This window comes from Acanthaster planci, linkage group LG10, assembly GCF_054643075.1.
Source record: "Acanthaster planci isolate LZ-2023a linkage group LG10, COTS_SCS, whole genome shotgun sequence".
Lineage (NCBI taxonomy): Eukaryota > Metazoa > Echinodermata > Asteroidea > Valvatida > Acanthasteridae > Acanthaster > Acanthaster planci.
Window position 1 is genome coordinate 12,047,279 of NC_141786.1, and position 16,275 is coordinate 12,063,553.

At 39.5% G+C, this 16,275-nt stretch overlaps 1 protein-coding gene and 1 long non-coding RNA gene across 2 annotated transcripts in view; one reads left to right on the forward strand and one right to left on the reverse strand.

Moving 5' to 3' along the window:
* Positions 1-16,275, reverse strand: part of LOC147797773 (uncharacterized) — a 461,720-nt gene that overhangs the window by 108,531 nt on the left and 336,914 nt on the right. The gene's annotated exons all lie outside the window — the stretch shown is intronic.
* LOC147797779 (uncharacterized) lies at positions 13,720-14,362 on the forward strand. Its single transcript, XM_087142623.1, has 2 exons — positions 13,720-13,856; positions 14,092-14,362. The coding sequence occupies exons 1-2, from the start codon at positions 13,720-13,722 to the stop codon at positions 14,336-14,338; spliced, it is 384 nt and encodes a 127-aa protein (XP_086998749.1). The 3' UTR covers positions 14,339-14,362.

Sequence of the window (16,275 nt, forward strand, 5' to 3'; positions counted from 1 at the left end):
TTAAGTGTCTGCTGAACTGATCAAGCTTACATTCACAATGACAAATGCCCCTGGCCCTCCTAGGAAAACAACACGCTGCCCCTCCGTTACTTGTTAAATGCCGATTATGGCACAATTGTGGGTGGACCTGTGAAAAGGACCCGACCCAACGTATAATCCAGGGGGGTACGAACATACCGGTGGACGGCTTACTTTAGGGAAATCCATTCGACTCAGTTTTTGTCTTAACGAAACGGATGGTTGGTATTTGCCAAGTTCTGCATAACCGTAAAGGGAATTGCATGTGCGCTTTTATGTTCACTTCAGTATATCACGCAAGATGAAGACAATTTGAGTCATCACCACAAATCCAACGACCTGTAAGAACATTCTTTGAATGACCGAAACGAAAAAGGCAACCCATCAACAGAACAGGCCAGTGCATTAATTAAGGCTTGTTAAGGGCACTACGCGTAGATGCCACCATGGTCCGACCGGCCACAGACCTCGAGGAGAGATTTTTTTTTCCTCCTTGCGGTCTATGATGCAGCCGACACGACAGTTGTTTTCACTTGGTCTTTCAAGCCTGGGCATGAGTGAGAGTTCAACAAACTTTTCTCTCAACATTTTTGTGACATTGTCACTAGTTCGTATAGTTTTAAACATCTTGTACAAGGCATATATAGCCAGAATCTTTGATGACACAATATATTTTCCTCATATAAAGACGGCTGTTTTATTTTTTAGGGTTTAAAGCACCCCACTGTATTGGGTTGGGGTTAGGGGCACTGGCTAGCGTAACGGACCAGCTCACTGCCACATGACGTCCGCGGCAACCTTTTGTGTACATGTACTACAGACATACTGCACATACGTGAACATGTACTTGTTGGAGAGTGTGATGCCAAACCCTGCACTAATGCTTGCCATGTATAGCTCGGGTAAACCGTGAGGCTTCTCGACACTGGCTCTACCCGTATAAACTAATGGGTCGGCCGCGCAAAGTCAACGCTAGTTAAGTCAGGTACTGTTTGGCCTGACGTTCGTCATCTTTGGCCTCGATATTTCTGTCAAAAGACTCATACAGGAGGGCAGAAAAAAACTAATAATACTTCTTTCAGTACCCCAAGAAAAATAATTGTCTCATTTTGGGAGAAAAGCAAAGAAGCACAAGTGAACATGATGTAGGCCGACAGCCCGTTCACTGAGTTATATATTCAGCGGAGGACAGATTGAAAATGAATGCTCGAGGACTTCAACAATTTTGGAGTGAACGCAAGAAGCCGAGTGCAGCTTTGAGCAAACATTTGAGTGAACGAAACGACGGTCTTTTCCAGTTCCCACTGGTTTATTGATTGTTATATTCATTTCGTTTATTTTTTAGCGGAGTAACATTCGATAAATCCTTAGAGATAAAAACAGATGTCTGTTGGGAGGAAATATCTATGTCACTTCGCTCATATTGACTCGTGAATCCAAGCACGAAAAGCTTATGAAAGATGGTGGTCCAAGTCAGGGTTATATATGTATAATGCACATGGCTATGTTGTGGTTGTAGCTGTTTGCATACACGTACTGTACATATGCACACGCAAAGCGAACGTTTCTAGCAGTCACAGGCGTGCGTTGTGAGTTATTAATAAAAAGTAATACATCCCGAGAATATTTGGGCTGCGTGGTCCATGCGGCCGCGCCGACGTGGACGTACCGTACATGTATTGTACATGTATGTTGGGGTCTACGTGGACTTCGTATAGCATTCAGAGCAGCTGCCGTGCGCTTGACCTTTCCTTTAAAATTCCCACTCGGCACAAAACAGCCTGCTGACAAATACTCAACCAGTCCCTTTCATGTGGCATCACTCTTAACATCTGTGAACACTGAATATTGGTGTGTCTTGTCCTTTACATGTCTTCAAATAAAACACACGTACATTCATGGATTTATGATGCTTATGCGATGCTTATGGGAGAGTGGACAGACCATCCCACTCGTCATGTTGGAAAACTAACGAAATTAATAACTGCACTTAAAATTTGCGTTAACAAAAATTTAAACCATGAAAGCCCTGAGCTCAAATTTGAATGCCATTTGGTTGTATCAAGAAGAGATGAAAATATTATATGAATTTAATTAAAAGTGCCTTTCTGTCGCTCATTCTTTGACAGAATCCGTCAATAGGCTCAGGGTAAAATATCATTTTCACACAAAACATCACAAGGGGGTGGAGGGTTTTTCTAATTCAATTCATCCCTCGTAATTTTCTGCTCGTCCACGGGAAACCCCCAATACCTGTATCTAAATGCAAAATATGACCTAGTTGCTTGTTCCAGTGACAACTCTGAAACATAATTTCTCCCAATTTACGATACACAAATCGCACTTACATCGTCATACGTCGATATTCATTTAATTTAGACTTTATCTTATGAACAGCAACACCAACCGCCGGTTATACTAGCTTACCAAAAAATCCTCTTAAAAATGAATTCGTCTTTTGAAAAGCCTTGCAGAAAGGATTGATTGACAGCTCATTAGTCATGGAACTGGTTTCTTAACTCCGGCCGAAGTCTCTGAGGATACCGCGGGTTTGGCACAATACAGCACTGGTGATCGTAGCCAATACGAATGCCTTTTATTGTCTAGTTCGTGGGTCATAGGTCAAATTTGTGGCCTCGATATTCCCAAATTTATTGACACTAATCGGCAATCCTGTAACACCTGTTGTTGACATTTTTCTGAGGGATTCTCTTCTGTGTTGCCGCCAGGTTGAGGGACATTTTTCGGATCTTTCTCTGTGTTGTATTTTTTTTTTCAAGCTTCATGCTGTGCCGTCTCTCATTAAATCGCACTTAACGCGATAAGCATCGACCTGTACAACTTCGTACAATTTTTTTTTTTGACCGTAATAACACACTATCACTTGTAGAGCCAAACGCGTCAATCGCACAAAGCATAAGATACTCATTGTGTCGCACCATGTGTAGTGCACTTTGTGCCGAAACGCGTTAATCGCGATAAGCATACAACTCCCCAGCATTTTTGAAATTCAACCATGTTGAAAAATGCCTCATCGCGTCAATCGCAAAATTCTACTTCCTTTCGATTTTAACGTTTTTAGGCCTTGGTCCTACAGAAAAAGCTGGCTTTTAAATGTTCATGGTATTACATGTCAGCCTCATAAAATTAATCATCAATCAGAGGTTACATTACTGTGGCGCCGCACCCCTCCGACGAAAGCGAGGGCGCCCTCCTCCTCGAGGCCCGGTGCGTCGGACGGCACGCCGGAGAGTCCCTGAGCGGCTAGGGACGAGTCCGTTGGGACCGAAGTATACTGTCCCCCAAGAAAGTTGGTCTTCGTCGAGATGATGGCTAATCTGATTGGTCGAAACTTAATGACGTAACCTGGACAGACCTGACTTTAAATAAACTTCGCCTGGACTCCTGACTTATATACAACAATTCACAAGCGGCTGGTTTATTCATCAACACACTCAACCAATACACCAGTAGAGGGGCGCTATTGACGGGGAAACTGCGTGATTATACGTGACCGGACTTCACCCAGAGCAGTGAACACCACAATTAATTGTGGGCATCCAGTGCCGAATCAGGGACTTTAGCAAGTCTACGGGGCTTATTGTCAGGGCTGCACTACACGCAACTCACGTCACGAGATAGAAATCCACCCTTGCATCGACAGCAAGCTCCTATCAGGAACTATACTGCACCACCAATCAGCCCCTCAACCTACCGAGCCCCTTAACAGCACACGCACCACTCGGACCACACTAGGCTAGGTGACTTTAACCCTTGCACAGGATTCTCGACCCTTACCTCAGGATCAGCCCTTTATCAGGACGACTAAACTTAGACTACACGGGCACCACGAAGAAGCACCCTGTATTCAAACTAAAAAAAGGTCCTGAACGGAGCGTGCTACTTCATGGTGCCAGTGACGATATATGAAAAGAAATGATGCAGGTATTTTTTTCTCTTTATTTTTCCTTTTTTTTTGGTGTGTTTTTGTCTTATTTTTTTGCTACAGTTACAGAACAACATTTATTTGTAAAAAACGATTCTTTAATTCAACCTGGGCAAGACTAACGAGTTTGAGTAGGCCTACTCTTGACAAGCTGTGGGTGGTTTTTATGGATTCTAAGACTAAATTGTTCCTCAAGCTATAATCAGAATTTTGGGTATTCTCGTACCCAATGTCAACTTCTACCCGAGTTAACTCGTAGCCAGGTAAACTTGTACCCAAATCAAGTCGTACCCCATATAAATTTGTGCTCGATTCGAACGTTAATTTTCTTTCTTTCATTTTCAGATGCTGGATGTTTCTGCGACATGTACTTCCAACTTTGGAATAGTCCTCAATCTTTTTGATTCTTTGTGGGCAATAAACGAATTAAACGTATCTTTTTAATAAATCAGCTTCTTGTGGGTAATTAAAAAATTAAAACTTGTTTGTTTTGTGGGCAATAAAAGAATTGATTTTTTAAGTGACAAAAATCATTTTTTGTGGGCAATAAAAATTGTATGTCTTTGGTTGGCAATATAAAATGTATTTTTTAAATCAAACAGACGTGCCGTTGTATCTCTTTTTCTATGAGTCAATCTTTCAATTTTTGTGGGCAATAAAAGAATTAATTAAATTAGTCAGTTTTTGTGGGCAAATAAAAATAAATAAGAACATGTTGGTTGTTTTGGTTGGCAAAATATTTTTTGATAAACAGTAAACAGACATATGCCATAAAACTTCTTTTTGGAAGATGTGTTGGCTCTGAAAAGAGTCGGTTTTGTTGCTGTTGTTGTTTTCCCTTTTCAATGCCGGGCCTGTCAGGTGCTTGCAGGCAGCAAGCAGGCTAGACGTCTTCAGATCTCCCGCCTCTAACGTTCCCAGGGCTTGGATCCAGTGCGATTTATCTTTAACCAATCAGGTCTCATATCGTCTTCAAACAGCTTTTCGTTGAAGCCGCTTTCAATATAATTAGCAAGTGACTTGACCGCGATATCTTTTACTATGACGCGCCCCAAAATGACGGTGAAGTTAGGTGAAGCGCGTGCAAGATGGTTCTACTTCATGAAACAGCAATAAATGGCAGGATCATCCCAAGACATTTCTCATGAAAGAGTGCCATAAGGGAGGTGAAGTACGTTCGTAATGAAAGAATCGACGGGACCTTCCCCGTAAAGGAAAGTAAGGTGAAGTACGTCCATTATGAGAGGATCAACAGAACAATCCCCGGAAACTACGCAAAATCGGAACTTAATGTTACAACACCAATTTATAGAAAGATATTTTACTTCCAATTTTAGCGTTGGTTTTGTCAAAGATGCTCCTGAATAACCCATATCCTGCATAACTGGACACGCATGCAAACAAATTTATTTAAAAATTACCTTACATATTTCCAGTTTTATCATTAAGATCCTCTGAAAACCCTTTTACATTGCGCCCGAATCGCCATTTTTTCCACAGGGCTTGGAGAGCTGACAGTATACAATGCCTATACACACACTCTAAAAACGCATTGTCGTGCAGCTCTGATATGAAAATAGTAATAAAAAAGCTGGGGGGTAGCTGCAAGACCAACTGTAGCTGTTGTTTTTAAGAAAAATATGGAGTTCTTTGTCAAACGCTATGAATAATAATTTTTCTACATTTATCATAGATTTAGGGGTAGAAGCACATGCATAATTTACGCATGTAGAGGTCATGGCCTGGGTCACACCTACCCATTTGTATGACAAATACAGCGTGGACAAATCAGGAATTATATACCAATATCTTAAGAATTACTTCAACCTCCTTTTCATTTCTTTTTTTTTCAGAATGGAATCTGACGGGGAAAAAAAGCATCAGATTTTATCCAGTTTTGGACGTACTCCTGCTAAGGGAGATAGTTGCCGACATTCCCCAAAATAAATAAATGAGGGAGGCCATAAACAAAAAGTTGAATGACGTCTTGAAAGAACGAAATGCCTATGTCACTTTGAGAGCATGCAAGGATCGCCTTTGCCACCTACAAGAGGCACACCACAGGCAGGAAATGAATTCATTGCGAGCGTAAGTATCTATTTTGGTAAATTGAAAATTGTTTTCATGAACTTAGTGAAACTTGGTTTTTCATAACCATAGAGTCTTCGGACATTATATTTAGAGATATAATGGGTGCATACTGCTTTGAGGCATCTTGGGGGATCATTTTTAGAGAGTTATTTTTTACATGTAGGTGTTTTGAAATGGCAGATGTTAAGGGTTATATTTTTTATCCATTCAGTAGACTTGTTAAATGCACTTATTATTAATGCAGTCAGTGAGATCTAGGGTACTTTTTGCCCTGGTTAATCTGATGCACAGTCTTTTTTGCCATTTAAGAATGATTTTTCAAATTTTTCAGCAGTTCATGGTTGACTTCGGATATGTAGTCAATAAGAAAATCACATGCATATGTGTATCCACAAATTTGTTTGTAAACAAAAAGTTAGGTTTGAGGAAGGCTTCGGAGAGGGGGATTCGGTGGCAGTAGGAGTTTTGACCAGTACATGAATGCTATATTTTCTTCAGATCTGGAACAGATGAGGAGTATGATGAAAGGGCACAACTGTTGACCGAACTGGCTGAGTTAGATGAGGAGCGGAAGAAAGCCAAGGAAACATCTGGGAAAGACACACATGCCAAAGAAATTCAAGGAAAAGAAATCCGAATGGCAGCAATGGAATCCCTCGCTGGGACCAGTAAGATGAATACTGATGGGAATATACGTGAGGAGTACATCAAAAATATGAATCGTTTACTGTGACTGGTCTTTACTTGTATCAATATTTTTGAAAATCATAAAACTAGCTTTTACTGCAAATTTAAGCTGTTTTGTTTAGGTTTGTAATTTACAATGGGGAATAATACCCCTCATCTACAATGCCATGTGGATAATAACCTTGCACTAGCCAAGCTTCTAAATTTAAAGACCGAACTTATCTTCAAGAGAAGCTGGATCTTGAACAACAGAAATTTCAGTTGGAAAAAAGGGAGAGAGAATTGAGGCTTGAAAGAGAAAACGAAATGTTTAAGATGATGATGGCATTGGTTAAGGGAAAGAATAAGGAGAGCTAAACAGTTTGCTCAGTGAGATGCAAGTCTTGTAAATAAAAAAGACAAGGTTTACCTGTAATTTTGGTCATTTCAGATTTGTCACAGCTGAATCAGAGTAACCATTTTTTTTAGTCTCTTCAATGGCAGGACCATGATTGCTGTTGACCATTGTAGTTTTGTATTAATTAACTTAGCTCACCTTTGAGTTAGCCCTAGCCCAGCTTTGAAATGCAGGGGTGTGCATGGGTGCACCCTTGGCACTCGCTGAATGTGGGTGTGAATGTATATAAGAATTGATTAAACAGAATGTGGTGTGAGATTTGCTACATGTTTCGGTAGAGGGAGCACGGTGTTCTGATTTATGCTGACTTAGCCATTTTGGTTAACTTGTGCCGTCCCTTGGCTATTGGCACAGATGATTGAGGCTCTGTGAAGTCTTCGGGGTGGCTCGGACAAGCATATGTCGGCGGAATAACAGCAGTCGTAAGTTATATCTTATGGTTTTCTATTTTAATTGTTTGGAATTGATTTAATGTGCCATCTTGACAGAGTTGTTGTACTCGTTTTGCCAAGGCGTAGTTTGATGATTGTCTATTGTAGATGGTCCTTATATGTTGTACATGGATTAGCGGATCCCTGATGTTGTAGGCAGCCAGTTAACCTGTGAAGCTTGGAGAGAGTCTTTAGCTGCTGGGAACTCCATTGGTAGAGTGAAGCCTCGCTGTTCCCGAACCTGTGTAGATGAAACTACTGGCGGCTCTCCACAGCGTCGTCCTGCTCTCGCGATCCAACTAGCCTTGGCGATCTGGACGATGGGTGTGGAACTACCGTAACTGTGACGAGCACCACTGCAAATCTCCCCTACATAAATAGTTTCTTATTGTTGTATAACATTCTGATAATTTTTTGATTCCCTTTTCGTCTGGCCTTATCTTGTGAATAGGATTGAAAGTTCAAGATATTGGATTTATTTGGTTTGTTGCACCTCTCTAAGTCAAACGTCGTTGGAAATTTACTGATTTTTGCTGTTTAAGTGTCACCCTTGTGGTAACCTACTTGTGGTATTGTGATATTTTGGTCATAAACGTGTAAATTGTTTGAATTATTTGACTTGTCTAGATATTAAAAGGAATTGCAGTTTGAAGTAACTCTAGCTAATTTACTATATATCCTCCACAGTGCGGATGGATTGTGTGGTTAGACGTTTTAACATTGAGCGTGGAGAATTGACCGGCAAATCAAGGATTCTAGAACTGTTTTATATGAAGAAAGGTTGTGCAAGAAACTGAAAGTTTTATAACATGAATTGATGATTGAGCATTGCAAATATTGAGTAATTCGTATAAAGGAATTTGACCGTGTAAAATAAGAATTTGTCAGGAAATTTAATTGTAAGATAAATCTAGTGTGATTGATCAATTTGCCGTTTTCTGGTAATGGGCCAAGTTCTGCATTGAGGGACATTTTCAGTATTAGATATTACCCCTGCAATTTCATGTTGTGCATAATTAATGTTTTGAAGAAATTTAGATGTATATGTTGTAAATATTAAAATTTTGTGTGAAGTGATCTTCTTGTTAAAGTTTCCATAGACTGTGACAAGATTTATTTACGTATTGTTTATATTCAGTCTCTCATTTTAAAAAAAAATTTATTGTTGATGTTTGTAAATAATACTTAATTTATCCAACGTGTACATGTGAGGTATATTTAATCATATGTATATTCCTAATGTATATACATGTATCAAATTATTTATCATTGGATGTTTATGTAAGTTAACTATACCTGTACATTGAAAATTGACATCCTCAGGAAATGTAACATCAAAGTCTAGACTTAATACATGTAGTTGGCTACACACAGTATTTAAACTTACCAAATGACAATCCTGTCGCAATTTAAGACACAACACTTAATCTGAAGAATCCCTTGGTTCAAACATTGGATTGAAGTTTATCATTCGGTCTCAAATCAAGCTAGCCTATTCTTAAACCCATTCAAATTAACTCCCACCACAAGCATTCCTTTGTCACTAATCATCCAGTCACATGTGACTAGACTTGTGAAATGATCAACTTTGTGAATTAAACTGATAAATCAACAGTTTCTTGAACAGTGAGCAATGGTCTGATCTTAAATTGCAAGTTCATCTGATAGCTGATTGGTCAGCAACACTGCCTGGGCATACTGGGGCTATGCATATCACGCTAGATAGTCCTCCAGGGAAGGTGGCTCCATTTGGAAAAACTTGCTTGTCTGATTTCCATACAAACAAGTGTGGCAGTTATTAAGAAGACCTCCAACAAGGTAGTACTTGGCAACTGGGGACAATAGAACTTTCAAATTCTGCGAAAGTCAAGGAAGGCAAAGATTGTCAACATCTTTCCAAATTCCCACTCCACGCATTCTCGCACAGATGACATTCTAGTGTTGAATTCTTCTTCTTCAGCTCTCAGGTTTGCCCCTCTGAAAGGACTTATCAGGTAGTGTCGGAGAGGATACTCCGTGTCTCCATAAAGTTCATAGGGGATGCCATTCCTATCCGTGAAATCCCTTGCCTCAAACTGTTCCATCAATGCACTGATACGGAGAAGTGCACTGTCATGCCTTCGTCCCTCTACTGGGCCATAGAGATGTGTGATCAAACCACATGGTATCACCACAGACTGGAATTTCAGTGCATGGATTCTTCTGTGTCCGTTAAAGCAAACTCGCTGATAACGAGTTGGCATACAGATTGGACGAACTGTTCCATCCACAAAACCATTGCAATTTTGCAATGACGCTCCTTTGTTGTGTATTGTGTCTGCATAAAGCTGAAGGTGTGCTGCATCAAGCAATGGGTTGTCCAAGAACAGGAACCGATGGTGATGAGAAGTGTACAGGAAGTCAACAAGCTGGTTAATAATCAGTGATAGAGTTGATTTGGGTCTGCCGAACAATTCTTCCAGGTCTGATAGCCGATTTGGATAAGCAAATCTCCTTAACAATACACAGGCAGTGTCAATACCATTGCAAGTTGAAGCATTTTTCAGTTGTATGCTCTCTGGAACACCAAGTAAATTACTCGGGCGATAAATATCACCTTTCTTAAATCGAAACTTATCCAAACACTGATCATCTGTCAATTCTGCTAAGTTAAACCTTGGCCATGCAGGGTTGTAGGTCACTTTTTTTCTTGAGTCAGGTGCATTTGCAAGGACAAGTTGAATAAATTCAGCATCTTCGTCTTCAATCGCCAAATCAATCAAGTTGAGATTAGGCGCAGCCATCTTTAAATCCCCTGCCGATACGCGCCCTCTATTCTCTAGAGCTCATTCTAAACGTAACCAGGATCACCCACGAAACAGCCAACAGTACACGCACAAGTATACGACTGCGTTTAGAGATAAACTCTCTAACCGTATGCCAACGAAACCTCTCTAATACGTTATCAACTACATGTAAGAACAGGTTTCAAAATAAGCAAAAAATAAAAAGGCCAAGTATATGTTTGACATGTTTTGGGAGACACTTGCAGAGACTTAAAGAGTTCTTTCAAAGAAATCTGTTAAATGAATCACACATGTAAAATCATTTCTTCTCACAATTGAGTACTAAGACCAAAGTATTATTTTACTAATTAAAATGCACTGCAGAGTAAGTGCAAACTTGTAAAAGACATGACAGATTCACTTAAGACTTTTTTCAATAAACACGCGTATTTTTACATTTTGCACTGAATCCATTTTCATTAATGATGATTATGCACATCAACGTGAGTGGAAATTTTTTCAGAGACTTGGCTTAAATTTTGTTCTGTGAACAAACAAATTTATTTACATATTCCGGTGCTTGATCCAAGTTTACAAGTGATTATAATGCAGAGCAAAATGCAAAAAATTCCTTGCAGAGATTTAGCAGGTTCATTTTTAGATGTGTTTGGTGAAAAACTTTATTTTCATTTTTCCATGGTTGATCCAAGTTTACAAATAATTATAATACACAGCCGAGTGAGTGCAATTCTTTGCAGGTTCATTTTATAGATTGTGTTCTGTGAAAAACTTTACTTTTCTTTTTCCTGTGATTGATTCAAGTTTACAAATGATAATAGTGCACAGCAGATTGATTGCAGAGACTTAGAAGGTTCATTTTATAGATTGTGTTCTGTGAAAAACTATATTTTCATTTTCCTGTGCTTGATCCATGTATACAAATGATTATAATGCACAGCAGAGTGAGTGCCGATTCCTTGGCAGATTTATTTTATAGATTGTGTTCAGTGAACTATTTTATTTTCATGTTTATACTCAGTTCAAGCTTGTCAATTATTATTGTTGATGTAATACTTATAAGATTGTTTTCTTAAAAATGATTCTCATTTGATTGATTCAAAAGAGGCTGAGTTACCTAAAAATATATCTTTAGAATTTTTAATCATCTTTTTAATAATGAAGACACTGTTTTCTGCTCGGAAAGTTGTGAAATAAAAATGATGGATATGAAGATGCTCAAAGATCGTTTGTTTTTTCTTCATTCGAGCCTTTGTTTACTCTTCTGGTGCTCTTCAGTACAAATGGACACCAGGAGTGCAGAAATATAGGACATTACACCGAACATGAAGAGTGCATTATTTAGCTCCTGGCATCATTAAATTTCCCTGTTTAAATTAAAATCAATAGAAAAAAACTAAAGCCGCTGCAGTTAGGAGAACGCGCTCACAATGTGTGCGCTGTATTATTCTTAAAATCTAATCTACAGCGATTATGAAAGCTCAGCATTATTTTTAAAATCCAAGAGCGCACATAAATTGGTTTTAACTAGCAGGACATGAGTTGATTCGGGTACGAAGTAACCCAGGTACGAGGTAACCGGGGTAACGAGTTCACCCAGGCTTCAAATTGTTGTTTTAAATGAAAAAGGCACCACTGAGTACTACCAAAGTACTGAAATGGCATTTGAACTGCAAAACTGGCCGTGGAAACGGCTATTTTACAGGGGCATTGTGGCAATTAAAAGGGCATGGAAGGCAATGCGCTTTGTGAAATTTCTTCCCTGCGTGGCTCTATCCAAATGGACAAGAAGTAAAACTTTTTCAGGATCATAACAAATAGCTTTAAACTGTACTTTTCCTCCATACATGTTTGCAATTCAACTTTACCACTTTAAGCCCACAAAAGGACAGATGGGTCCTCTGCCACGCCTGTTACCTCATTACTTGTAGTTTTTAAAGTGAATTTAATTGGTTTCTAACAAATATTACATAATATAGTGAGGTTGAACAATAATAATAAAGGCACAAAGAAGGTCATGAAAATTAAGCTAACGAGCACATGATTTGTTGTTACTTTAAATTTTTGAAATAAAAGTACTTTAAATGGTAATGGCACCACAAGTAGCATCCTCAGTAAATATTTCAAGTTTCAATGCAATCAGAAAAGGTTACATGGTACATTATGGTTTATAATGTCTTTACATAGGGAACATTTTTCAATCTTTGAACAGTATTTGGACTATAAACAATGGCACTAACAAGACTGGGCCCGTATTCACAAAACCTAAACTTAAGAAAAACTTAAGTTGCAAATAAACACTAAGCCTCCAACTAACTTAAGTGGGGTTCTCAACTTGAGATTCACAAAACAACTAAGCACCCTACTTATCTTAGTGCTACACGTAAGTCTCTAAGACAAATGTGCTATGAGGGTTACATGTTGCTCATGCGCATGAATCACATATCAACAATGGTTGCCAAGTGTCCATTGTCAATCAATCAATTAAGATTCCGGACGCATGCCGACAGGTTACAAAGCTGAATTTGCCTGTTAAATTGCACATTAATTAATTGTACCTACTGAACAAATCAAATTAAAAGCGCGCGTTTGATACGCAATCCACTCCTGGGAGGCGTTTAGACGCAGGACACATTGAAATCCCATTAAATTAATGACAATTTTAAAATCGCTGTTGTAGTGACATTACGCGCACGCGGTACGGAGATTTAATTTGATCGCAACACCTTAGACCATTTTCACTATTTTATGACCATCTTTCAATTTTGTTAATTATGACAATGACCACCAAAGACGGTAAACATTCTGAGAATGAAAAGTTGACCATTCTCGCTGAATGGGAAAAACGGCAAGACGTGCTGCGGCCCAAATTTTCAGCGAAAATAACATCAGCTGCCAAACTAGCTGCCTGGCAAGAAATTGCCGATTTGCTGAATGCACAGTTTCCTTCTGTTCGACGGGACGTCAGCGAAATTCAAAAGAAATGGCAAAACATGAATAGCAAAATGAAGGAGAAGGCATCCGCTCAAAGAAAGGAGTCACTGAAAACAGGTATTTAGTTTAAAAAGTCATTATCTTTTTGCAATTTATTTACAGGTTTGGATTGAATAAAACTTAGACAGTTGACATCCAAGATATTGGCAAAGCTTGTGTTTAAAATTAGCCTAACGTTAAACAAAAGCTAATGCTTCTATAAAACATAGACTGATCCTATGTGCCTCCGGCACTGAAAAGTATTTTTGATCCAGAAAGCCTCTCAAAGCAGGCCTAATAATTCGCATACACTGTTAATAGGCCTACTTTTTGCATTCAAAAACAGGTGGAGGTCCGGCACCGCCTGATTTGGCTCCACTGAACCAGAGACTAATGTCACTTCTTGGAGAGACTTCTCCAACCATTCTTGGCATTAGTGGTGGCATAGATAGTTTTGAGATGATAGATGTTGATGCTCACCCCGCTGTGGCCTCAGAGAACCAGTCTGTTGCAGCAACACCAGACGAATGGTAAACTACCTTGTTATTTTTCCCCTGTGCTGAAATTTTGTTACATAAGATCAAAACTGAGCCTAGTTGAAACAAATTAGTTACTGACAGCAAGTTCTTGATTTTATAAGTAAAAAGTAAAGTTAGGAACAAATCAGCAGATATGTCCCACTGTAGCCTAGGGGGCACACGCTGGTTCTGTACATAAGAAATAAGTAACACCATCATCATGGTTGTTTTTGTCCAATGCCAACAGCACTGATCTGGGAGAAGAAGCAGATGGGCCATCAGACAGCGAGGGACAAGGCTCGTCAACGTCAACATCAGTGAGGCCTAGAGGGCGAAAAAGACCAAGAAATGATGAGGAGTACAGTAAGCTCATGGTGCTGGAACAGAAACGTTGTGAGGTTGAGACCCGCCGGGCAGAAATTGAAAAACTGCAGCTGGAGAAAGAGCTTCTGTCTCTTCAGATCGCCTCCTTCCAACAAACTCTCGGTCTCTAAGGTGGTTGAATGTTTTATATGTAATCGGTCGGCTAGTCAGTCGTTTTATAATTATTTATTTACTTTATGGTTCAAGGCCTTGTACATTTATATCGAACTTCTTGATTTGAATGTATAGTTGGTGTAATTCACGATGTTTCCAGTTTGTGTTAATGAGAAATAAAAAACTGAAAAAGTTAAAAGTTTTCTGTGTCATTAAACATTAGAACGATGTCTTTACCACTACATCCCACCAATGTCAGCGGCTGCACTGAAGACCCAGTTACGCAAATTAATAACCTTAAACATGACCTTGGCAAAATGTTTATTTATAGCACATACGCGAAAAATGTATTACATTTTTATGCTATGCATGCACTAGGGCCTACTGCACTGTACGTGTATGCACATTATTTTACTAGTTGCATGCACGTAACGCGTACGACGTACGCACACCCACATCACATCACACAAGTTGCAGTTGCTGGGACAAACGACAAAAAAACTTACTGAAAGTATGTCCGCACAATATGCTGTCTGACAATATTTGGAGCCTGCTGCTGGGGTGGTTGATCTGGCTGAGGATATTCTTGAGGCTCTTCGTCCTCTGGGTCAGGGAGGCCACGACTTTTAGCAATGTTATGTAGCACTGCACAAGCAACTATCACCCTGCACGCTCGAGTTGGAGACAGCCGGATTTCACCGTGAAGACAATGGAATCTTCTTTTCCATTGCCCAATTGTTCTCTCAACAATACTACGAGTTGATCTGTAAACAACATAGCAAATCCACACAACTTGAAATCAGTTGCTATCCTGAATTTGCAAGAAAAGTTAGATATTTGGAGATTTCTCATGGATGGAAAATTCAACACACGAATGAATTACCTGTGCGCAGCATTGTATCTTGCTTCAGCTCGATTTGATGGACGAAGGAACAGGGTAAGGAGCCATCGTTTGGACGGGTATCCCGTATCGCCTAACAGGTACATTTCTCCTTCTTGTCCATTTTCAAACTGTTCTCCAACCAGGCTTTCCCGCAGAACCCGGGAGTCATGAGTGCTGCCAGGCCAGGGCAACAGAGTATTACATTTCCTGTTTCTGACTCATGGCTTTGGAGGAGCAGTACTAATTTAAAAAAACACAAAAAGGTTGAGTAGAGTGAAATAGACAGTTGTGGAGCAAACGCCCTTTTCCACCATTTTTACCAAAAATCCCTGGGTACTACATCGACTCAAAAAGTCGGGGGAATCCCCTAAAAATCTGAAATTCCAGATTTTAACAATTTTCCCTGGGTGCCTCATTGACTCCAAAATTGGCTCTAAAAATACCAGGTAAATATACACTTTATGAGCCCAAACCCCCTTTCACCCACTCGCGCCAGGGATTCCCACTTCACTCACCTTGAACTCTTGACCGCAGTATTTCGACAACAACTCGTGACCAGCACCGATCGCAGAAACAATCACTCTCAAATAATCACAAACAAAAAAGAGACTTCCCGTCGCTTGCCCGTTATAAAAAACAAAAAAAAATAAATACTACATAAAAAATGGTAGATCACACTATAAACATGAATTGTTATTTTTGCAAAGACACGAGAAATTCGATCGATTTGATAGATTCGTACGATTGCTTTTGTTGTTTAAATTCCAAAAAGTTATGCAAATGTACGGATTGTAAAGAATGTCACGAATGTAACGACTGCACAAGATGTAACGACTGCTCCACCTGCGACGATTGCGGTACTTGAAATAGACGAAAGACACGCGTGCAAACATTGTGGTCTAATTTTTGGGTGGGTTTCCTCGTACACCCCTGTAGACATGGGAGATCGATATTACAAGCATCACGTTTGGAAAAAACCGCCGCCACCAAAATCGAGAAAAACCTTACAAAAATATAACATTTGCTTAAAAACGGTGAAGCGGGCGAAATAGAATATAAGTTAAACCGAGA

Excerpts from the sequence above, each read along its gene's own strand:
- LOC147797779 (XM_087142623.1), top strand. The coding sequence starts at position 13,720 with ATGTCACTTCTTGGAGAGACTTCTCCAACCATTCTTGGCATTAGTGGT. Across the intron at positions 13,857-14,091 it reads GCAGCAACACCAGACGAATG|CACTGATCTGGGAGAAGAAG; the intron begins GTAAACTACCTT and ends CAATGCCAACAG.